The sequence below is a fragment of the Brienomyrus brachyistius genome, unplaced genomic scaffold (assembly GCF_023856365.1).
Source record: "Brienomyrus brachyistius isolate T26 unplaced genomic scaffold, BBRACH_0.4 scaffold121, whole genome shotgun sequence".
Classification (NCBI taxonomy): Eukaryota; Metazoa; Chordata; class Actinopteri; order Osteoglossiformes; family Mormyridae; genus Brienomyrus; species Brienomyrus brachyistius.
The window spans coordinates 329,365-353,345 of record NW_026042396.1 but is presented as its reverse complement, the minus strand read 5'-3'; the positions used below and the strand labels follow the sequence as shown (position 1 = coordinate 353,345).

The following is a 23,981-nucleotide window of genomic DNA, read 5'->3' as shown; positions in this document are numbered from 1 at the left end:
TGACAAGACCAGGAAGAATGCATCAGCGGCAGCTAAGGACTTCAGATGGATTTGGGGGGGGGTGAAGCAGAGGGCTGTTGTGCGAATAGCTCTGCATCTTAATACCCTGGTCAAGGATAAAGCCACTTGGGTGGGACAGTGTTAGCGGCTAAATGACTGGCATTCAGTTCTGAAAACGAGTGATCTTGTTTCAGTTCTGCAATGCAAACCCTCCCTCTGAGATAAAGAGCTTAGCTTCAGCACAAATTTGTTCTTTTTATTTATATATAAGTAATTATAGTAGGACCTTGGGCCACACATTCTCTGTCTCTTTTAATTTGGGGTCCTCTCGTCGTCCCTAACCTCATTGAAAGCGGTATCATTAGAGATTATTATCTAGTCTTCTGGGACACATCCCATCCAACCTCTCGGAGGCTGGGGTTGGGGGGCCGCTCACTTCCCCCTCACCCTCAGCAGGCTCTTGGAGTAGGTGTTGGGGAGGTGTTTCATCAAGCGGGGCTGCCCAAAAAGAGACATCATGTGACCTGTGGCTCCATTTCCAACAGATACGGATGACTGTAATCTCCAGCCCACTTAATTATCTTGGTTTCCCTGAAGTATAAGGTTAGCCTGGCGAGTCCAAGTCAAGCCCAATGCCTTCATGCACTCTTGTGGGGGCTCTATACCTTAACCCCCCAGGCAGCAGAGTACCTGAAGACTGCTGGACCTATCGATTGATATTTCAAAGCCTGGGAAAAGGCCCCCATGTGGATCTGTCATTTCAGCCGGAGGTGCCTGCTCCCCACATAGAACACGAGCCCCCCTCCACTTCCAGACACCTGCCCCCCTTTGCAGAAAACACTTAAATGTCAGCCTAGAGCCTTCTCCCTGTAATTCTCAGCTGGAATGATAAAAGCAGGGCCTGAGAGCAGGCCGCTGAAGGTCACCACGGCAGAAGCAAAATGGTGCAGTGGACGGTGGAGGAGGAGCCGAAACCTTCACTGTTCTGATCCAGGAGCAAGTTCTCACCAAGCTGAAAGCAAACAGTGGAACCTGCAGGCCAGACAGCCTTCAGTCTGTTGCCTGCTCCGAGCCATTTGTTTATTTATTTGTTTATTTTTAAGGGGTCTCTCTACACCATTTTTTATCCAACACTCTCCACACGGATATCGTATGGCCAATGTCCAACCCACTCTGGTAGGCAACATGATTGGCGAGAATGGATTCTGACTTCCTAGTAATTGGAGCCGAATCTCTTTGGGATATCAGTTAAACCTATTGCCATTATTGTCATTATAGTCGACCTGCTCTATTATAACACCCTTACCTGAGGTCGCAGCAAGTTACTCTGTAATAGCATTTTCCTTTGGATCCAACATGCACAGTTCAGTCATGACAGACTAAGGTTATCAACACGCAGAAGCAGATAAAGTTTGCTTAAGCCATTATTGCCTGTGGGACTTAGGAGGCACTGCTGCATGTAGACGATAGTCATTGTGCAAAAACACAAAAAGCATAGTTTGTTCTTATCACGCAAATTTCATCTCCTTCACATTGATCTATTTGGTGAAATCAATAAACATTTTACTGTGTTAAAGACACTCAGGGCTGCTATAAACTCTGTTGTTTAGATGTGCCTGTTCTGCCCCACATCTCATCGCGTTCTCACATCTCAAGTCTTGCTTGTTCATTGGGTGAGACCAGCAGCGTTTGTCATCAGATGTGTTTGACATCGGATCCTCCCAACGGCAGGATTTGAAGTCTTGGGTCACCCATCACTAGCGCCGAGTACTCGCAGTGGCTTTTCAATTACATGCTGAATCGAGGGCGAGTTCCACACCCTTAAGCTGTAGTAGTGGTTCCTATTTCCTCAGCAGTCGCAAATGGCAGTATGATCCCCTCCAGGAGTGACACAGCCTATTTTTCTGTTGGTTTTGGCAGCTATTTGGGGAATAGTGAGAATATCACAGCGAGGTTTGCTCATAATAGCTCAGTTAGCGTGCTAAACAGATGAATGGCGTCTCTCAAAGGCCTAGTTTTGCTTCGGTGAACGCACCGGAACAATCTGGAAGACGTTCCGAGCATAACGATCTTTTGTATTACGCAGTAGGCTGGGAAACTAGGACAACATTACAACGAAGTATTTCACGTCAATATGGATGTTCTGTGTACCCGATGGCCGACACCAGCTCAGCCGATTCAGCCGTGGGTGATTCTGAGCGCCAGTAGGCCGGATTGCAGGCCTGCTTGCTTCCAGGTGCTCCGCCGGCAACATTTCCTTTTCTCCGAGGCTTGTTTTCTTCTGAAGACCGCCGTTTGGACGCCCACGCTGCAGGACCTGTTGTTTATTTAGTTTGGCTTAATTTTCCCCGCGCCGTCGCTGCCCTCCTTTTGGCATCGCTAATTAGCATTTCAACACTGTTTGCAGGGAGGGAAGAAAAATACGCTAATTGTGGGACAGCTAATTAATTTGTCATACTTTGACATGAGAACTGCCGTCTTCTGAAGTGGTGGAAAGGGAAAAAGAATATGGAAAATGCCCATGAGAACCGGTTGTGATGTTCCAGGCTTCCGACAGCATCCTAAAGCGGTACATGTTCAGTTTTAGAGGGTGAAGGTTTCTACCAGTTCAACGTTTGTGTTGCCAAAATGTCCATTTTGATTTTCTCTGTCTCCTGTGTCGACACTTTAGCGAAACAGAAGGAACCAAAATTGTGTGATCCTTAACATTTCTTATCAGGGGTTCATGTTTTTTGCTATGCGTTTGCTGAAAAACAGCACACTTATGAAACTTTGTAAACCACACAATGATTCTGGTTTCCTGCTATGTGCATGACCTCATTTCAAAGGGCAGCCCTTTCACATATTTTCATGCTTTGTGACCCCCTTAATGCAGAATTTTAATTGGCTGGGAGGCGAGTCATGCTTTGCATTTGCATTTCAGAGAAATATTGCATTATATACTCCTTATTTTCTCTACATTTACATCCGGCTTACTGAGCAACCTCGACAGACAGTGTGAGTTTTTATTGCAGTTATACGTGGCCCCCCATCCGACATGACAGATTTAAGGTTCCCTCATTCTGTATTTTTTCTCCATGTCTGAAATTTAATTCAATTTTATTTGTACAGCGCATTTGCAGAACATTACATTGTCTCAAAGCACTTTACATTATTCCTGCCCAAAGCTCCCGGAGAGTAAAGCCAGAGGCGACAGTAGCAAGGAAAAACTCCCTCAGGAAGAAACCTTGGGAGGAAGCAGACTCAATGGGGGAGCCCATCCTCCAGGGGCCGGCAGACGAAGTCAGATTAAAAGCCTAAGGTCCAGTGGAATTATGGATGCTGATATCAGGGCGGGCAATTTGAAGGCGTTGCTTCTGACGGCAGGATAAGCGGTGGAGAGGTCAAAGCAGGAGTCACGGGAGGGCAGCACTGGCAGCAGGGTAGGTGGGGGGGGGGGGGGACGTCACATGGCAGAAAGCCGTGAAGTCAGTCAGGAACCAAGAGACACACACACGTAAACGCACACACACACACATAAGTCTGATGTGAAGGAAAAACTTTTGTCCTGAATGTATTGTCCTTTTTTGAATAAACTCTGTTATATTTACACCCTGAAGAACGACATTCAAAATCCATCTACTGAACATGTCTATTTCACATCATCGTTCCTGATGACGACTGCCATCCAGAAGCAGCAGTCTGCCTGAAGCTGACTAGCATGACGCGAAGCTAACGCCCAGCAGGGTTTCGCGGCACGTGTCACCCGCGGGTGCTTTCCCAAGTTCGGCGGGTGTGCGGCTTTCTTACGAACGGAACGTCTCTCTTTCTCTCTCTGCCACTGCCTCGATGACTGCAAAGAAAGGCATGTAGACAGTTCCCGTGAAAACCTGAAAGACGAGAAACGGCCGCGGTTTGGAGAACGTGAGGGTGAGAATGGGAGGGAGGGGAAGTTGGGAGGGGTGAGAAAAAAAAAAAAATCAGGAACAACAATAGTTCCAAAGTCCACCTGCGCACCTGTATAAGGCATTTGCGATACGGTGCGCGGTTCAGGTGAGACGTAATTCCAAAGTGGCTCAGTCCAAGCAGAGAAGGGGAATGTGAGTGAGCACTTCACTTTGGTCTTCAATGGTCAGACGTGAGTCTTGGCTTCTGGGAGACTGGCTTCCTTAAAGGATATCGCTCCTCTCATCTGCCCACCATGTGGTCTTCAGGAGACACCATTCTGGTCCTCTGCTGTGTCGGTGAGTGCCTTCAGGGTCTCTCCTCTCTGGTTGCTGTCAGGAGGTTTCGGTGATTGGTGGGTGCTGCTATAAGCTAAAGAGGCTTGTGTGTGTGTGTGTGTGGGGGGGGGGGGGGTAGGCAAGTTAATTAGTGAATTGTTAAAAGGACTGAGCCCTAATATTTTTCACTTTACTGTGAAGACTCCATTGGAAATATAATCTTTATTGGACAGCATAAAATATGATTATACTGTCAGACTTTTCATTAGTTCTTAAAAAAGTGTTTTTTAGTGGTGTGCAATAATCTATGGTGTTTAATAAGCTTTCACGCACTTTGTATTCTCAGTATTGCTTCATATAATATATGTGTGTGTGTGTGTGTGCATGTGTGTGTGTGTGTATTCTGGTGACTACCTAAGGATGGGCAAAATGTAGACCCCGGGTCCACTCTAAGATGCCAAACTCCCAGTGCCAGTGGAAGGGACTGATTCCTCCACTGAGGGGGACTCGTTAGGCCGTAGAGCACCTTTCCTTCCGAGAGGACGCACTCTTCTAACTGTGCAGGGTCTCCTTCAGTCTCCCTGTCCTACTCAACTCAGTTTTTCTGCTGGAATGTCAGAACTGACAGACCCTCTTCCAGTTGCCCGTGGCGATGTGATAATCCGCTCACCCAGCTCCGTCTGGCCCCTCTTCAGGTTGTTCGATTGCACAAGTGCTCCAGTTTGGAAACCCATACTTTGAGTCCAGAAACTTCCGCAACGTCCTTCGCTGGAACCTGGCAAACAGTACCGATCATCCCGTTCTCTACAGCGTTCAGTACAATATGTGAGTACCTGCCAGCGGACGTCTCTATCCTCATATGGGAATTACTCAAACAACAATGTTTTTCATTGTATTCATACAGTTATCTTTAATTATAAAAGTGAATAGCAGTTTTTATCCATGTGCACATTGACATTGCTCTTCGAAATTGGACCTCTCCATGTTTTTGAGCGAGATCCCTCCAGGTAGCCTGTGAAAAACCACTAACCAGCTAAGAACCCAGGCCTCTTACCAGGGGCAGGAACTCCAGCCCCTGAGCTGCTTTGGGTCACACTGTAGACCCACGTGTGTGGGGGGGGGGGGGGGGCTAACATTAAATTTTACTACATGGTCCAGATTGATTGGTATTTGCACTGTACCTCTGTTACATCATTAATTCATAAATCAGCCCACAACCAGAACATTATCGCCGGAAATTATCCATATACTTTAGATTAGCCACCGCAGCACTGCCAGGCCGGACCCCTGATGTGGGACACGGTATACTGTGGCGTTTCCTCTTCAGGATCCCGAGTTGCCGGATGCTATTATGTAATCGTCTTTGTAACACTTTACTTATTGGGGCACAATTAATATGATATTACGCTATGACATTGGCGTTAATTAACCACAAACTAAGTCTTAGTTACATACTGATCACACATCAACTCATCAATAATGAATCGTGATGCATGTTTCATCTTGAGCAGTTATATTTGTTACTATATGTGCTAATTCTGTAAACCTTTGTGAATTACTGAAGGCCACAGGCAGCCTAATTACTGACTGAACTACTGAACGAGCAAGTCATGAAAAACTTTAAAAGAAAGTTATGCTCTCATGTAAATTCATCGTTAATGAATCGTGATGCATCTTTCATTCCAAGCAGTTACTATATGTGTTACTACGTCTCTTATTTCTGTAAATCTTTGTGAACTACTTAGGAAGTACTGAAGGAAGAAGTGACGAACAACACAAGTGTAATAGTGATCTCGTTTTTGTTCATGATCAATGAATGGTGAGAACCGTCTCAAGTAGCGACTACATTTGTTCGTGATTTGTTCTTAATTTTTATTTCAGTAGTAACTGAGATGTTACTAAGCATTTGTGCCCCATTGTGTAAAGTGCTGCCAGAGTCTTCTTCTCATTGGAGGAGCCCAGCTGTAAAAAAAAAAAACAAAAAGAGAACACTGATAAGCTGTGACCTCACGAAGTCTGCCCCCCAGTCAAGGGCATCGCATGCGGCAGTTTTCTTCACCATCAGTCATCCCCACCATAGAATAAAGGGTAATAAAATGTCTCTGAGAAACCTTTTCAGGAAAGACAGCTGTATTATTAATTATCTGGAGCTGGGGGGTAAAGGCAGAGCCTCAGACTGAGGTGCTAACAGCTTTGGGCTAATTCTGCTTATCACTTGTCAGAAGCTAAGGCTTGACGTGTTACGTCAAAGATCTCCCAACTCTTTTTTAATATAAAGGGGGGGCTCATATAATTTGTATTTTGTTGAGATACAGACAATTCCAAAGTCTTTCAGTGCTTGTATAAGACTCCACAGTACTCATATGCACCGGCGTGATAGATAACGGTCGTTTTTTTTTTTTTTTTTTTACCATTTTTTGGGGTAATGCAGCAGTATGTCATAACCAAGTAGAAAACAGATCTACCTCAGAGATACAGCCATCTGCAGGGACCAGCAACAAAATGCCTTCCTCTCCACAGACTGCTGTACCTTGGGGTCTCAGCTAGAACTGCAGTGGATCGAAAAAAGGCACAATTAGACCAACTGGACCAAAACGGGGCTCTGAACTTGGCTGATTGGGTATTTACATGTGTCACTATTTAGCAATGTACATCCATTATTAAATTACACAAGAAAAAGGCTTTTGGCTTCAGAATAGCTGTATCCATGGAAACAAGTACATTTCTATTTCGATGCGCCAGGATGACATCACCAAATTTACCTTCATGTCTCAATTTTTAATTTTTTTTGTTGGCTGTTTATCTCAGTTTTTTGCTGAATTCAATGTTTTTGTTTCTCATGTTTCCAGTTAAAAGTAATTTAAAGTACCAAATCACTCAAACATATTGTACTATAGCTGAGAGCTGATCCATCTCACTTAAAAACTGATCCAGTAGAGGGACTCTGGGACCCAGCAGCCTTAGGGCACGAGACGGGGGACACCCTGCGTGGGATTTCAGTCAGTCACACTCGCACACGCCAAAGACGATTCATAGACATGTTTTTGTTCTGCGGGCAGAAACAGAATGCCACAGACAGAACGTAGAACCTCAGACACATATGGGGGTGAGGGGTAACACCGAAGACTGAGAGGTGAGAAATGGAATATAATATCGGCACAATGGGCTCGTCATTTGAAATAAGTATCCTTCCTTCCCTTTAAACACTCTATTTCTTGCTCACGTGTCACGAATTGATCCCGTCTGAACTTCAATGAAATTCTCCAGACTCTTTTGTGCCTGGGGGTCAAAGCAGTAATGTAATCCATTTAAAGTGATCGGAAGGATTTTCATGTCCGGGGTAATTCAGGTCCTCCCTGGAACGATTAGGGCTTCGTCGCCCCACCATTTTCATTTAGTTATCATGCAGCTTTGGGCGGCTGTACGCCACTTTGTACCCGAAGTCCGTCCCGGCTGACACACGTGACCCCATCTGCGCTTCCATCGCCACCGTATTCCGTCGCCCGCGAGACCCTCCCCTTCCGTTATCTCACATGCTCGAATAACCGCCAGGATTTTACCAACCCGGCCCCCGGGGATGGTCTTTGTCTTTCACCGGCTTGCGATCTGCTGTGACGTGGCGTTTAATGCACAGGGTTTGTTTCCATCAAAAGCCGCCTCTGTGATTCTTTCCGCCGTCTATTCATCTGTTTGTTTGTGTTCCTTGTCCACGCTATCGCTCCTTGGCCAAAGCATAAAGACGTTTTGTTGGGTCCGTGAGTGGCTGTGGCACGGACGTGGGAGCAGCCCAGCTGCCCATAATACAGGGATGTTTCTCTGGCCGTGTGGCAGATAATAAAGCCGTCCCCCGACCCGTGCAGTTGTCTCATCGCTACCCGGCTTGCCGATTCACTTCGCAGGCTTGTCAACCAGACATGAAATACCTTACGGTTTCCCGCAATACTGAGCATGCTTCATTCATGAGTGAGCGATCGATGTCACGGGTCTGGCCGTTGATGGTCACGCGTGGTGTGATTTTTGTCATTCTCGACGCACGGGATGGTGGCGGTGAATATTAGCTGTGACAGTGAGCGTTGCACCCGGCCAGGACCGGACCTCTACGATTCGTTAATCATGTCCGTCGTGCGTCTGACCTCCCCAGGGAATCAGAGCTCGGAGATAGCGAGACCCTGTCCCAGTCCTCTGCGCGAATGGGAATGCTGCAGAATCGGATCTGTTAAACAGCGGACAGCTAATTACCTGCCTGTGGCCTTTAAGAACACTGCAGGAAGTGTTTTGTTCAGTCGTGCTACTTTCGATGATGTAGCCACCTTGTAGGGTGCTGTAAGTTATGCCCATCGCAGGATTCCAACACCGGGGTATATGCTGCTCGGAATTCAGCTTCATTAACATGGAACTGTTTGTGTCTCCTCTGTCGTTCTGCAGCTATGGTACTGAGTGGAAGGAGAAGCGGGAATGTCAGAACATTACGGCGCTGTCATGTGACCTGACGGCCGAGACGTCCGACATCACGGAGCTGTACCACGGGAGAGTCACGGTCAATGGGGGCAAGCCGGTGCTCTCCCCCCGTTTTTGTCCAATAAGAGACAGTAAGAGTGCCCCATCAGACTCCTTCCTGTGAATTTGCCTTAACATAAATTTCATGTTGGGGGGAAGGAGGGGGTGGAGTTCAGCTTACCACAGAAGCAGCCATTTTTTATGTTAAGCGAAGGTTCACTATATTTTCACTCCCAATCCCAACCCATTTCAGTCATTGTCTTCTATACCTCTGCAGCCGTCCTGGGGAGTCCCGAGGTGTCTGTGTCCCCCGAGATGGAATCAGTGACCTTGACCTTGAAGGTTCCAGTAGGTCCCGAAAACAGAGCCTCACCAAAGGAGCTGCAAAGGGACCGAGTCAAAGTCATAATCTCTTGCACTGTCATGTTGACCCCGGCCGAACAGGTATTTACCAAGAGGGAGTCAAATCGTGTCTTCTTGTGAGAGTCACAGTAGGAGTCAAAGTATGCCTTAACGTGGAAGTCAGACTAAGAGTCAAAGTCAGTATAGACTATATTACGACTCACAACCCTTGTTGAACAGATTCTATTAAACAGCCTTAGTACTGGTGAGAAAGTCACTGTGATCCACAACAGCATTTCTCAACACAGCCCTCAGGGACCCCCAGACAGTCCACACTGGTTCCCTCCCTGGTCCCAGTGCCCCTGATCTAAAAAATCAAGAATGAATGAAAGACTGAAGAACACCAAATACCTGGTACATATGTATTGGGAGGGAGCAAAAACGAGAGCAGCCTGCAGGTTCCCGAGATATTACCATGCGTCATTGATATACTGAGTAATCATAACGTCTGGCACTCTATTGGATTATCAGATTATTGCTACTATTAGCAGTATAATTTCTTTCAGGCTCCGTTGTAACTATTGTCCTAGACGGGTGGTGGCAATGGGTACTTTGGAGTGAGGCATTCAAGAGTAACTTATGGTGTTTACTTACAAGAAGCCATAAATGTTTTTTTTTTCCCGTGCAGATGCCGTGTCACGAAATCTTAGACCCGCAGAAACATCTCCACACCAATGTAAGTACACCCCTTAACCATATCATTAATATAATACATCTTAGGGTTACCCATAAAATAGCCTGCGCTTGTCATATTTCAATGCAATATGGGAACGTACATAAACCTCGACTTTGTACCATCCGGTCGCCCCAAAGACTTCGGATGGCAGCGAAGTGACAATCCACGGCCTGAAAGCCAACACGGAATACTGTGGACTGGCCACCTACACCATGGAATACGACAAAAAAAAACGGTCCAGCCACTCTGCCGTCTTCAACGTGAAAACCCACACAGGTACTGTGCCGGGTGCATTTAATGCGACAATGCGGGCGCAAGTTGTAGATTATCCTGTGAAAGTTTAATAAGAAATTAGCAAAGTTTTCGAACACTGCCTACAGCTGTTGGACAGTGCTATGAGGAGATACATTTAAAGAGAGAGAAACTTCTCCTTGGAATGAAAAAATATATATTTTTGAAAGTTAAATAAAATGTAAATACTATAAAACAATTGTTTAACCAACTGGGGCAGGAATTACAGTCACAGTTGAATGTGCAATACAAGTTCCGTTAATCTGAATGTGATGTTTCAGATCCCCGTGTGGATCCAGGACCTCTTTCACGAGCACTGCTGACAGTGCTTTGCTTAATCACGTCCAAGCGCATGAGATAACTCGACCTTGTGTTCCTGCTCCATGGGCGTGGGCTTCATTGCCAGAGGATGTTTAGGCTTCTTTCTTGACGGGTTTGACAGTCACCCTGCTTGATTGTTGACTTTCTGTGTACCTTGCAAAGCAAACACACGGTTGCTTGCGCAAGACCCGCGCAGGTACGGCAGGGATGGTCACACACCAGCCCGTGACATTAATCTTTTCGTCTCCCCCTCCCCCTTCTCCCACCAGGGCCAATGCCTTTAAAACCCCTGGTTGTCACATCTGCCGTGGTAGGGTTCCTGCTGATCATGGCCTTGCTCACCACTACCGTCTGGCTGTACATCAGCAGAAAAAGACGGATCCCCTATTCTCTGGTGAGACACCGCCTGCCTGCAAATGGGTTGGGCCGCCCTGAGCTCTGTCCTTATCACCTTCAGAGTCTGACGTTTCAAAGGAGGACGTGTCTCTCTGAGGCAGGCCTTCTCGCAGAGAGATCGTCCCCGGCTTTGATTAGCAGAACGGGTCTTCATTAATGACATCGGAGTCCTGCATTTAATGCATGTTTGATTTAATGAAGCGATGGAGTGGATTTGAAAGCTCCCCATGAGTTATCTAAATCTCCGTTACTTACATTCTCTGTGGTATTTACAAAGGAACAGGCACAGGAAAATATTAGAAACCAGGAATTAGCTCATCTTAATCCCTCTCGTTTGCATATTAATCTCATTTAATGTTCTCATTAATGCTTTTATTAAGGAAATGGGCTTAACGAATGTCAATATTTACACAGTATGATTGAGGATGATCCAAGCGACCCACGACGCCTGGCGTTTCAGCGGATGTCCTGGTCCTTACTTGTGCCTTTTGTTACAGACGCTGACGAGAAGCAAGCTTCAGCAGTCGTGCCAGCACTATTCCAAGGAGAACGTTTATATCAGCAGGCTTGAGTTCCGCACCATCACGCCACACATCTCCATCGAGCCCCATGGCCTGCAGGAGAAGGGATTAGTGAGCCGGGAGGAGCCTCACCCCCTGCAAGACTGCAATAATGCAGTTCTTCCTTGCCATTCCTATGCCAACCAGCAGGGACTGCTGCAAAGCAACACGGACAGTGCCCAGTCCTTCACGCACTATAGCCTCGTAGCGGGGGTACAGTATGACAATGATAAAATCGAGTGGTTCCAACAGCCTGCCCCCGAAACAGAGGCAGGAGGGGGCCACTTGCAGATTACTGCAACGTCCACCAGCTCCGCCCATTTCAACTCTGTTGGGAGACCACTGATGCTGGAGTCCGAGCCGGGTCCGCTGGTGCTGCTCACCAAAAAGGGCCCTAACGGGCTGCTTCAGCTTCCCGAGCTGTTTGCCCTCTTGACGCCGGAGATACCTCTAGGAGACCTGGGCTCAGCCTCAGGCCCCTGTAGGGAGGGGGCCCCCATGCTGTCCTGCTTGATCACACAGGAGGATGAGGAAAGGCAGGACTCCATGCCGACAGAGGACCATGTCGTAAGGACGTACCTGCCCTCCCAGACTAATCCCATGTTCTGTAGGTCACCCCTCAGCCCCCCTAGTCCTCACCAAACCCTGGACACCATGTCAAACTCCCCAGCTTTGATCCTGCCTCCGACTACTGCAAATTGGCCCTCCAGCTACATGCAGAACTGGATCCCAGGTGCACCCCCCCCAGCCACAGCCTCAGGGGAAACCCCGCACTGGGGGGCAGTGGACTCTCAGCCTCAGCCCGAGGAAGGGGAGGTCGGGACCTTCCTCGAAAAGTGGGAGGTGAAAATTGAGGGCTGACCTTTCCGTCCAGGAGTTGCTCTACCACATTCCTAGCGGATAAAACGGTCCGTGGTCCCGGTCCCCGTACGCCAAATTCAGGACAAGACGGCAGGGCCGATGACGATGCAGACACTGCCATTCCCGTGAGGCTTTTCTGCAACCCTCGCCTCCGCTACTCGCCAAGGCCGCAGTCTGTGAAATGCATGCCACGCATATGACTGCACACAAGCATCCAGCACGCTGGGCAGCAGAGGGGACACGCTGCGTTCCAGGCCAGGCTTGTGCATTTTAAACCGTGCAGCAAGGCTTTGCATTGCTTGCTGGTGGCAGAAATGATCCTTATTGCGTTATGTGTTTCCATCTGGTTTGTGTGTTTGTGTTTTTTGCTACCTGTGCCCCCGTGTGAGTAACTCTACGTTCGAGCCTCACACAGCACCAGATGAGATAAGAGACTCTTGTTTCTGGTGACCACGTTGCAATAAAGATCTCTGGCAAACCGGAGCAGTCATTCGCATCTTTATGCAGTTTGTCGAGCGTCACCAGCGCTCAGACCAGTCATACCAGGATCAGCGGGCTCATGGGCGCCCACGTTTTCCATTGGGATGTCGAGGCTCTCAGGCCTTCCAAGAAATTCCCTAAAAAAGTAGGTTTGTATGTCAGTAAATGTGGCTTGTGAATCCTGAGCCGATGGTTTTGACGGAAGGTCGTGGAGATTTAAGATGTTGCGGCTAAGCAGTCTCTTCAGAGTAATATGTCACCCACCACCACCACCATCTGAATATCCTTCAGTTGTACCCAACCCACTGCCCTACTTCAGATGTTCACATATATTTTGTCCATAATGTAAGCAGCAGTCTGCAGGCTATGTTGGCTTTCTGGCCACTTTCCCTTCTTATCTAGCAGAGCATGCTAGTAATTTGAGAGTCGTCAGTTTCGGTCCTGGTGTCATTTGAGTAATTTAATCTTGGGCCCCTGAGCCAGGCCCTTAATCCCCCTGTCCTTTCTGGGACTGCCGTTTTGGATGAAAGCTTCAGCGAAATAAAAGAAATGTAAATGGAAATTAATTCTGCACACTTCCTGGTTCACCTTGACAGCGGCGGACAGACGTCTCACGTAAAAACGATATGACCTCTGACCCCACAGCACCTGCTAACGCACCACACCCCCCCTCCCCTTTCCCCGAGCTGCTTTGTGAGTTTGCAGCCCGCTGGCCAAAAATAGTGCGCGGCTGGACGAATAGAGCGGGAGCGAGCGAGTGACCGGACGGTCGAATGCGGGACAGCTTTAACACGCACGCGGCAACCGGTTGCTAGGTTACGCTCTGCCGAAGTGGCGGGTGGACTGGAGGGAAAAAAAGCAAGCTTCAGCGTGCCGATATCAAAAGCGTGCTCCTGCGCATTTGTTGTCTGCCTTTGTGAGATTAATGGGCTTCGGCAGCTAAATCACTCAATCGTAATCAATAGTAAGGCCTCTAATTACAACTTCCGAGCTGCATGTTTTTTTCGCATTTTCGTTGCTGCTGTCAGAGGAAGCTTCCACGAGCTGTTTTCTGGGGAAATAAAAAGAGAAATGCATTAGGTGTACTAATGGAGTGGATTTAATTGCTAGTTAGTAAGGAGAATCTCCATATTCTTGCGGTATGGCTGTAGGCTTCAGTCGTGAGACTTCATTGGAATTTTAAATCTTTGTCCCTTTCCTGCGCATCCCCTCGCCTGCCTTTCCCTGCCCTGGGAGATGGCTTCCACCACATCCCCATTCAGTGCAATCAGCCCAGGGTCCAAATGGGGATGGAGTTCCCTTTCCCACACGACTCTCTTAGGGTTAATCTCTATCACACAGAGGACGGATGTTTCATTGTCTGACTTATTCAGAAGGTGCTTTTTATTTAATGATGTTTAAATAGGTCTCTCAACATTTGTCTAGTTTACATCCAGTGATATGTCTCTGAAGCGTCCGCTAGTATCTCATAACAAGCCATCGGCAGTCAGACACGCAATCGCCCGCGTGAATCGCAAGCCCGCGTTTTGCGTGCGTCACGAGCAGGGTTACATTTCTGAGGCTGTGTGTCAAGCGTCGTCTCTGACTCTCTGACTCGCCGTCAGGAGAGCTTCGGAGAGCTCACCAGAGTGCCTTTGAAATCCCGGCGGTGAGTCAGTGCTCCACATGCGAGAACTCTGCGTGCGGGAGAGAAGCGGAAGATGAGGGCAGCGACAACAAGAGGATGAAGGTGAAATGTTATTATTAACACAGCACATTTACTTCTCACGGACTCGTCCGGTAAAATGACACCTGACATAAGAAACAGGAACAATAGGCCGGTGAGAAAAGCGGAACCCGCCGAACATGGAGTGTCAGCGCGTCTAGCGGCTCGTGTTCTTGAACGGGTCAGTTTGGAGTGAGATGTCACTTCTAGCACACATGGGGAGAAAGGGACGGAGTAAAAGCCATGGAGATAAACACGCCACACGCATCCAGCTGCCTCTCAGACAAGATCAAGCTCCCTCTGTAACACACAAAAATCCCCTGGTGTTATTTTGTGGAAAAGGGGGTGTGCCCATTTCAGGAGTCACATGACCTTCTTTTGGGGCTTTAATTGGATGCACCCATTCCTAGTTCCCTGTTGTGTGTTTTTCCCTCCTTTTTCACAGCTCTAGTGATCTCTAGTGATGCACTCTGACATTCTGCATCCACGTTTCCCTCCTTTTTTTTAATTTTGTCTTCGCATCGGTTATATGCCGCCAGTCCCATCAGAGCCAGGCCCCCTTCAGCCTCTGAAAGGACCCCAATCCCCCCGGGAGAAGCTTCCACTCCCAGCCCTCGCATCTCATGGCTCGGCTCGCCGGCCTGACCAGAGAACCCTTCTATTCTGTCAAACACGACCGCAAAGAATTCCAGGCAACCAGGTTTATTCCGGGCAAAACAGGCAAGTGTCAGAAGCCGTTGCAGGGTCTTAACCAGAAGCCGTCCGCCCACAACAGCAAAAGCCGAGAGGAGACCCAAAGTCGTAGAGGGTACCGGAACAGGGGGTCAGTCAGGAGACGCGGACGAACAAAGATAGGGAATCCACGGGGAGCTTCATGGAGGGAGGGGCGGAATGGAAGGAGATGGGCGGAATGTAACTGTGGGAAGAACAAAGAGTTAAAGTGCTCAGTAGTGGCATGTCAAGAATACCTCACACCGCACTGCCGAGGCTTAAGTAGGGAGTTCTACTGATTAGTCCGAAGTGGGGTCAGCTGCGGTTGGTGCCTCCTTGACGTGGGCATGACAGCTTCTCTGTCTTGTACTGGTCTTTCCAGTCCATCACCTGTTCCAGTGAAAGCAGGAATGAAAGCACGGCCTCAATCCCATTGTTGTTGTGCCTGTATGGATTCTGAGGAAACCGTGATCAAGCACACTGGCATCCGTTAAGACAATCTTAAAGATTACTCAATGAAGTCGCAAGACCTGACTAAGATTATTTGAATGTTTCAGAGAACATATATTGCAAGCCTGGGCATGTCCATACTTAAAGAGAATGTTGACCCAGCTGTAGATCAAGTGATGTAAGGAAGTGGTTAAAATGTGATTTTTCCTTAGAGAGGTGCCCTCAAAAGCTGCACGTCTGAAAGGCTTCATCCGCGGGTCCCGCTTTCTGCATGGCTTTCCTGCAAGATGGAAGCAGGGAGCCGCCAGCGAAGGCTACGATCGCACCTTTAACACGCCGGCAGCTTTGAAGGGAGCGAGGAGGAATATCCGTTTCAGCCACTTCCGCCTGCGCTGGCGCCCTTATCTTGGTGGGAGATGTCCTTTCATTATCCTCACCTGCTCCTTTTAAGATTAAGCGCCATATTAGCCCACTGGGCGGAATTCCTGCACGATTTACATTTTTTCTTTGCGTATGAACTTGTGCTCTGATCCCTAAGTCCGCCTTGAACATAGGCAGAACTTTCTCCGCTGCCCCTGATCCTTTATGGGGATCTGTGATGCTTACCTTACAAAGGGCCTATGGTCCATATTCGCCGTCTGCACTGTGCCCCGAGGCCTTATGCCAGCATGTGTTACCTGAGGACACCAACCCATTCATTCAACACCCCCAGTGGTCAAGAGTCAAAACCAACAATCAAATTCAAATAAAGACCCAACACCCCTTTCTTACAGTTGCATTCTTAACTTTGCTTAAGTGCATGCATGACTTAGTATTATAACTTTGTGTGGGCAGGTAATAAATTTATGTAATAATTATTGCAGTACCACACAATTAAAGAACTGAATAACCAACCACCTTTGAGTCTGATGGTAATTTGTAATGCCGTGTTTGACGAGCAGAACTAAACCAGCCTGAGATAAAAGGAGACTGTTGAGCCTTTTCATTTGAGCAAATGAGCCTGTAAGCGATGTTACACCTACATCGGTGTTTAAGGGATCGACTTCCAAGGGAGCAGGGAGGCCCGCGGTGGAGTTAAAGTGGAATCCTGATGTTCTTTTCAGCAGGTAGAAAATATCTGGTGGAGCTGGTGAGAGGAATGTGGAGGGATGAGTCATCTTCTAGTCCTGCGAGTTGCTCTGATCATGGCGCAGTTAGCTCCGTCGGGTCATGTTAAGGTGGATGTGAGCTGAGCAGTGTGACAGAAAGGGAATCGGGATGTGCAAAGGACGGGTTCAGCTGGGTTGGAGTTTGAGCGTCAGGATCTGGGTCTGTGTTCTAGAACGACAGCAGAACGCAGGCTTAGAACACGGGTAATAAGGTACAGAAATAAGCGCATGTGTTCTCACTGTTTATCTTTGCTCTGGGACATCCAAGCCCCTCTTGCCATGTGAGGAAAGATATTTTTATCTTTTCTAAATGTTTGTTCATGTGTTTTTTTTCTACCTTGCCTTGGGATGTGTTTATCGGGAAGCTAAGAAAACGGAGCTCTGCCACAACACCAGCATTTCCTGTGTGAGGGGAAGGGGAGAGTCAGCTGACCAGCCAGGCCAAGGCTGCCATGACAGCCCCTCCCAGTATCATCTCTCCTGTACTGGCTGCTCACTTTCCATCTTTCTACCTGAAAAAAAACTGATGGCAGGATTGTTTAAGGGGGTGGGGCCTGAAAGCTGATTGGCTCCCATAGTGCTCCCTCCCCATCACTGACCAATTCAAAACATATCACTGGCAAATGATAAAGTTGGCCCCTGTGTATGAGTTATGGCCCCTCTTATGCCCCCCCCCCCCCCCACCTTATAAAAATCCTAGAATTGCCCGTTATGGTGATGGTCAATTTTCCCTCATCTGTGTCCTGCCCCCACCCAAGTCCCTGGTATCTCTCACCGTGTCTTCAGTCCTTAAGTGCGTTATCTAGTCCCCACGGAAGGTCTTTGGCTGTTCTCACTGAGTCCCAGGAGCAGCAATGAAGGAATATGTGCATGCTTTCTGGGGGTTAGGAACCGGGGGGGGGGGGAGAGGGCTGCCCTGTGGTTGGTAGTCTCACATACAATAATAGGTACTGTAAAAAAGGACCCACTAGGGGATGGACTGGACTGCATTATTCTTAGCCTGTGTGTGTATGTGTGGCGGGGGGGGGGGTAGATATGGCCTGGCAGCCCCCACTTCATTGTCTGCCTCACCCAAGGTCGCTGCTGTCTTGGGGACAGCTGTGGACAGAAAATAACCACCACCCCCCCCAGCCCCCACCCACACTGAACAGGAGGACAGCCTTTGGATGATTACCCAGAGCTTCTGCCCTGGAGAGGGGTGACTCTCAAGTGGAACGATTCACGACAACCAATCATGGCAGGCCGGGAACACAGTCGGGGATGGGCCCCCGGTGTTTTGGATGGTGCTGGTCCCCCATTAAGGGGGGCCCAGAACTCCTCCTGGGGTCCGTCTCCTCGTCCAGAATTTAAATGCCGATTTGTTTTATTTGGTTTTTTTTGAGCTCGCCCCGTTCTGGTCCCGCTCCCATGGTACAGTGATAATCTGCCGCACTGACACCAGCCATCTGGAAAAGATCTCCTCACACTGCCTGTCTCTCACTCACTGCCTCTCACCCCCGCCCCGCAGATTAATTGCAGAGACTATAAAACTTCCGAGTGAGGGTATACTTTTTCTCCCGGGTCCAACTCCAGTTGGTTCAGTACCAATGGCTCACTTTGATCCCCTCTCCTTGGGTCCAGTACTCCCCGGTCCAGTATCCTCTGGTCCAGTATCCTCTGGTCCAGTATCCCCTGGTCCAGCTCTACTTAAGTCAGAAGACATGATTCTCAATGTAAAAAAGCGTATTAAAAATAAGAAGGAATCAAGTGTGTAGTACAAATCTACAGCAGTGTCTCCCAAAGCAGTCCTCAGGTCGCACTGGACAGATGCACATATTGGTTTTAGCCCAGCTCCCAGCACACCTGTAAGGTATTTAGAGCTTCTTGGGTCAGGTGTTCAGGGAACTGGGATGAAGCAAAAATGTGGGTCTGTCCAGTGAACCCCAAGGACTGGTTTGGGAAACACTGATCTTCAGCGTAGTGTTTGAGCTTGTTACATATGAAATGATGTCCACATGCTGTTCCTGTTAAGAATCTTTTTTAATTCTAAGTCTCCAGTGTCTCTTCAAATCTCATTGAGTAGGATCTTCTCCCACTGCTCACCTTGGCCCGGTCGGTGCCGTGCTATTTTACACCATGCCCACTGACCATCCACAAAGCTGCGTGTAAGAGTACCCAGATAGGTTACACTGGCTGTGGGGGGGTTTGGACCGAGGGGTGGGGCCTGTTGTCTATTTTTACCTTGAGAAAGAAGAGGCATTGTATGGGTCACATTCTTCTTTTGAAGGGCACTCTGTGCCAGGAAAGAAAGAGAGACAGACGGGGGGGGTGGGGTCAGTGTCCTTCTCACTCGTTTCAGAAGGTCTCATCTGCCCAGGATCCTGGAGTCTTCTTCTTCTCAAGGCAAAGTGTAAGTACTTTTTTTGTTCGATCTTCTCAGGTGGGTCTCTTGCGTTGGGGGCTTGTAGTTCAAGAACTCCATTGATGAGTTGAGTCTCCGGACTGACTGGGGAATGAATCGTTTGGGCGATAAACAGGTTCCCACTGTCACCGCCGCTACTGCTCTCTCCAGGCTTTGTCGCATTCCAGTCTCTGGGTCACACGTCCAGTAAGTCTGTTTGTTCTCTCGGGGATTCGTTTGCCTGTTGATCCAGCGAGCTGACATCCAGGATGGATGAGTGTGAGTCCCCCTGCGTCCTTCACAGGCCAGAGAGCTGCTTATTTTTAGGGCCGGCATGGTGCTCCGGAAGGTCTGTTTCGGCGATTCGCTCCATAAATTTTGCCCACTCGCTTCAGTCCCTCGGTGAACCTCTACATTGTATCTTCCAGGTAGGGGGTGGGAGGGGCCGCATTGTCATGCCACCCCCTGGTGCTGACGAGCCTTGTGGTCCCATAGTGGGGTGTTAGGGCACAAATGGACCTTCTTTTGTTTGTTGGAGAACAATGTCACTGCAATGCAAAGACTGCGAAGCAGTCAGCACACCATTGTCACTGGAAGGTCAGCGCTGGTTTGTATGACAGCCACTCGCTAGATGAAAAGATCTAGAATAGACCAGCCCTGGTAGACCTACTGGACTATAGAGTTTCCTCACTGATAATGCACAAAGGTGGTCTTTATTTGCTGTATCTGAGGAATGAGGCTTATGATTCGGAGACAACATAGTGAGTGGGACAGGGGCCCTACCACAGATTCCCCTCTTCCTCAACACAAAAAACCCATATAGAGAAGATTTTAAAAAGAACATGTGTTTTACCCAGGTCATTGAACTTGATATGTCATTAGACATATGTCCTTTATTAATCTTAAATGCACTTTAAATAAATGATTTTACAGTATTAGTATTTACAGCATGCATAATTCTTTGAGTGAATTCCATTGAATCATGGGTAGAACGAGTATTCTGAAAAGGAACGGAATACGTCAGTTGATGCATTTTATGTTCTGACAAAATAACATGAATTTTCTCATGTCTAACTAAAGCAACTGAATGTGGAATGATCATTAAGAAACAACAAGGAATAATCATGTATTTCCTACTAAAGCCATGTGCTATTACCCATCCATCCATCCATCCATCCATTTTCCAAACCGCTTATCCTATCGGGTCGCGGGGGGATGTGCTATTACATGACATAAAATGTAAAGTTCATGTAAAAGTATTATATTTTTCCTATAGGCTTTTCCCTTGAGTTTCAGGAGAATTTGGTATGAATTTGGCCATAATTACAGAAGAAAAAACCCTGACTTGTAGTGAACATATAAAAACATGTCTTGTCTTTTATGACTAAAATAAGAAAAATGCTTGAAAGCCTTATTTGAACCATGTGGTGTGTTTGCATATGGGCCCCCTCTGTGACGTCGTACTTTGAGTGTGACTGGAATCGAACAAGCGCCAGCTCCTGTCTGATCCAGGCTGACATAACTCTGTCCCTGGCCAGCTGCATGTGTAGCAAGTGGAGATTCTGCTTCTGTTTAGCAATCTGTAAATCTGAGGGTGGCCTTGGAGCAGGAACGGCGTGGTCAGGACACAGATGCTGCTACGCGGGGTCCCGCACGCCCCAATAAACGTGGCCTTCCGCTGCTCATCGTGACTGATTACTGCGGAATACCTCAGAATGTTCCATTCTCCAGGTGTGGACCAAGAGGTCTAAGAGTCCAGGCTTCGCCATGGCAACCAAAACGGTGACGTTTCAATGCCGGGAGGAGGAGGCGCACCAGATGTCGCATAGCATGGATTTGTCCTCGCGGATTAAGAAGAAGACGTTTGCTTCCAGGTAGAGCACCGCGAAGCCGTTGCCACCTGTTTCTTTCTGCAGCACACAGACCATCACAGACTGATGTTCTCCAGAACCCGTGCATCACTGTAGATGATGCTGTGCAACAAAGGGACTGTTCAGGATTGCAAGGACAGGGCTCTGCTCAGTTTTAATCCTACCCTTAATTTAATCCTTAATTTAATTCTCTGCTACCCCATCATCATGCTCCCCCCCCCACCCCCCCCAAAGTGAGGCTGTGGTTCCTTTCAGCCTTTTGCACTTTCCCACCTTAGATCATCACAGTATATATGTTTTCTTTTGTCTGAGATCGATTCTGCCATTTGACACTTGATTGTTTCGTAGTGTGAAGTAGGACCCTGCTGCTCCGTGTTTGACTAGTCAGATAAAGATCACCGCACTTATGTGCTAATAAATGGACTTGCAGACAGTGTTTAACTTTTTAACGGACCGGCGATAAATTATGGTCAGTGCCCTTGCCACACTTACTGTTTCCGGAGGTGTTTTGTGGATACTGGAGCATTTTAAACGGGGGCATGGCGGTGTTTAGCAGATATTCTGGGCTTGCAGACATCTGGGACCACGGTCTTGTGACTTTAAAGTGAGGCCAAATGTGGGCTACGCGCATATTGCTGAGGTGCCCTCCTCCCTCAGGCTCCGCCCACACAGGGGAGTCCCCGTAAGCCACATGAAGTCCCTAGTTTACACTGCGCCTGCTACTGTGGCCTACATGCAGCCTGTGCTGGAAAATCCAGTGCAAACGAAATCAGTTACTGTGATGCTTATTTGAAAGGCAAAGTGGATTTCACAATTCAGCGGAACCTCACTTTCCGTTACCTTGCTTCCTGTTTTGGAACTTCCTGTTTTTTGAAAGGTGAAGCGTCTCCCCGCTTTCTCTCTCTCTGCAGCTTTTCTCTCTATTCACTCTTGCTTAGCGTGCAGTTTAATGTTAGAGTGTAAGCCCTGTGTGTCCATATAAGAGCTGAATCCATCCTGCACCATCAGCTTGTTCGTGTAACGAGAGCTGCTCACCTACCAGAACTAAAATCTGCATCCCACTGATCTTGATCTCATTTCCCTGTCTGCCAGCTACCATTTTCTTGAAAACCCTGGTTTTTAAGCAAAATTAGACCCAGTGCAGAACAGGTGTGATGCATTGTAAATGCATATAAATTCAAGCCAGGGTTAGGGTGCATGAATCGGTGTTTCTGAATAGTACTCGACAGCAGCACCAGTCCCATTATGCTAACCACACACTAACCTCTTCCTCATAGCAACTAAACCAATAAACGTCACTGGTACTTTTCAGTTTGTAGATGTTTTTGCTATACAGTGCAGTACAGTTGGGGATTTCCTGCCCACGACATGGACCCCGAATCCATGATAAACTCCCAGTGTAGCTTGTCAGGCATTAAGGCTTTTGTCACATAGAGTTTTGTGTGGAACCGGAGCCGAGCCACATGCCTGCTAAACATCCTGGAAAGCTGAGGAGTCTGGGACCAGCCTTCTGCATCGAGGTTAAGGGTATGATCTTGCCCCGAGACTGTAAGTTCATCATCAAAGAGGTCTTGTCTCTCCACACGGGCAGAAAGGAGGAACTGAGGCAGCCCGAGATGGAGTATCACATCACTCGGTGAAAACAGGCCAACATTAGGCGTCTAACCAATACCTATAATTGGACTCCCTGTGCAGCGTTCCAAAAAGGCTGGGTGGGTGGGGGCATCAGGTGGAGAAGCAGTAGTGGGTGATCACATTAAAGCATGGCCTGAATCCTCCTAGCTTTGGAACACCTTCGTCCTCAATAGACCAACCCGGAAAGATTATGTGCTGTTCAAGTCATGGCCTCTAGTTTTCAATACAAAGGGGGTGACACTCGAGGGTCCCTGGATTCGGGGGAGAGCTGAGAGAGGCACTGGCAGTGAAGGTGGGGAGTGTGTAAGAATAACAACAAGTGAGCGGACAGTGAAAGGCCCCAGTCGCCATTAATATTGATAAGGCGTTACACAAAGGAGAGCCTTCATAACAGTGCTGTTCTGACTACCTGGCATGGCATTCAAGCGTGATGGACAGAGGGGCAGCAGGCCAGCGATGGCGTGGACCTGAACTCTGTCATCTTCTCACATAGCAGCTCTGCTCCTCGAACCGTGGACAGCGTGAGGCACCCAGGTCCGGGCAACTTTTGCGGTTATCATGAAAAATGCAGTGACAAAAAAAATCGCAAAACTTTACTTACAAATAATATCAAGAATAATAACAATTATAAATAATATGTAAAATGATAAAAACGTAATAAATAAAAACAGAAGCGCTGATAGAAGCTTGAATTAGATCTGCTGCAAACAAAAATGTGATTTTGATGTGAGGAAAACAATATTGAAATACTGCCTGAGCGATTTGATATCTGCCACTCAACTGTATTTTTAGACTGAATGTTTGATGTCATGTCACGGGCAGCATTAGGTAAACGGCAACATGCAGGAGGCAAAGAAAAAGTGTGTGTGTGCCCCCCAACCAGCACCCCCCCCCCCCGATTCCTTGCTCAAATACTAGTGTTATCTGAATGATGTCACCATTGGGTTTTCGAAGAAGCCCCTTAACCCTCAGTTCCTCTGAGTCTGATCCTGTTTTCTCAAACACGCATGTTGCTGCAGATAAAAACATCTGATAAATTAATGTGAAACGTGTGAACCTGAAATTCTGATATAGTGAGACAATAGTGATACCCGGTTAATAATCGTCACACCCCAACGACATCCATGACCCCTCCTACTACAATGTTCAGGGTTAGGACAATTATATCTATATATCATGGTAACTATATCTGTAACTTCTGGGGTGTGACATGAACCCTGGCATCACTGCTAATTACAAACAGCTCACATTGAAATTTAGCAATTCTGTAGCTTATTTGTCAGCCGTTTGAAGAATCTGGAAAGAGATACACGAGGAGATGGGGACCACGGGAGCTGTGTCCTACATAGGTCCGCCTGCCAAGCAGCCGAGATGTCTGACAAGTCCCCATTCATC

At 47.8% G+C, this 23,981-nt stretch overlaps 2 protein-coding genes across 2 annotated transcripts in view; both read left to right on the top strand.

The window, feature by feature from the left end:
* The first annotated feature begins 3,953 nt into the window (after positions 1-3,953).
* Positions 3,954-12,689, top strand: ifnlr1 (interferon lambda receptor 1). Its single transcript, XM_049004836.1, has 8 exons — positions 3,954-4,223; positions 4,898-5,027; positions 8,628-8,791; positions 8,977-9,143; positions 9,730-9,777; positions 9,915-10,053; positions 10,659-10,783; positions 11,283-12,689. The coding sequence occupies exons 1-8, from the start codon at positions 4,181-4,183 to the stop codon at positions 12,204-12,206; spliced, it is 1,740 nt and encodes a 579-aa protein (XP_048860793.1). The 5' UTR covers positions 3,954-4,180; the 3' UTR covers positions 12,207-12,689.
* Positions 12,690-18,935: 6,246 nt separating this feature from the next.
* Positions 18,936-23,981, top strand: part of myom3 (myomesin 3) — a 43,871-nt gene continuing 38,825 nt past the window's right edge. Inside the window, exons 1-2 of the mRNA XM_049004820.1 lie at positions 18,936-19,089; positions 20,812-20,954. Coding sequence (XP_048860777.1) covers positions 18,943-19,089; positions 20,812-20,954 — 290 coding nt within the window. The 5' untranslated portion in view covers positions 18,936-18,942. The remainder of the gene's footprint in view (positions 19,090-20,811; positions 20,955-23,981) is intronic.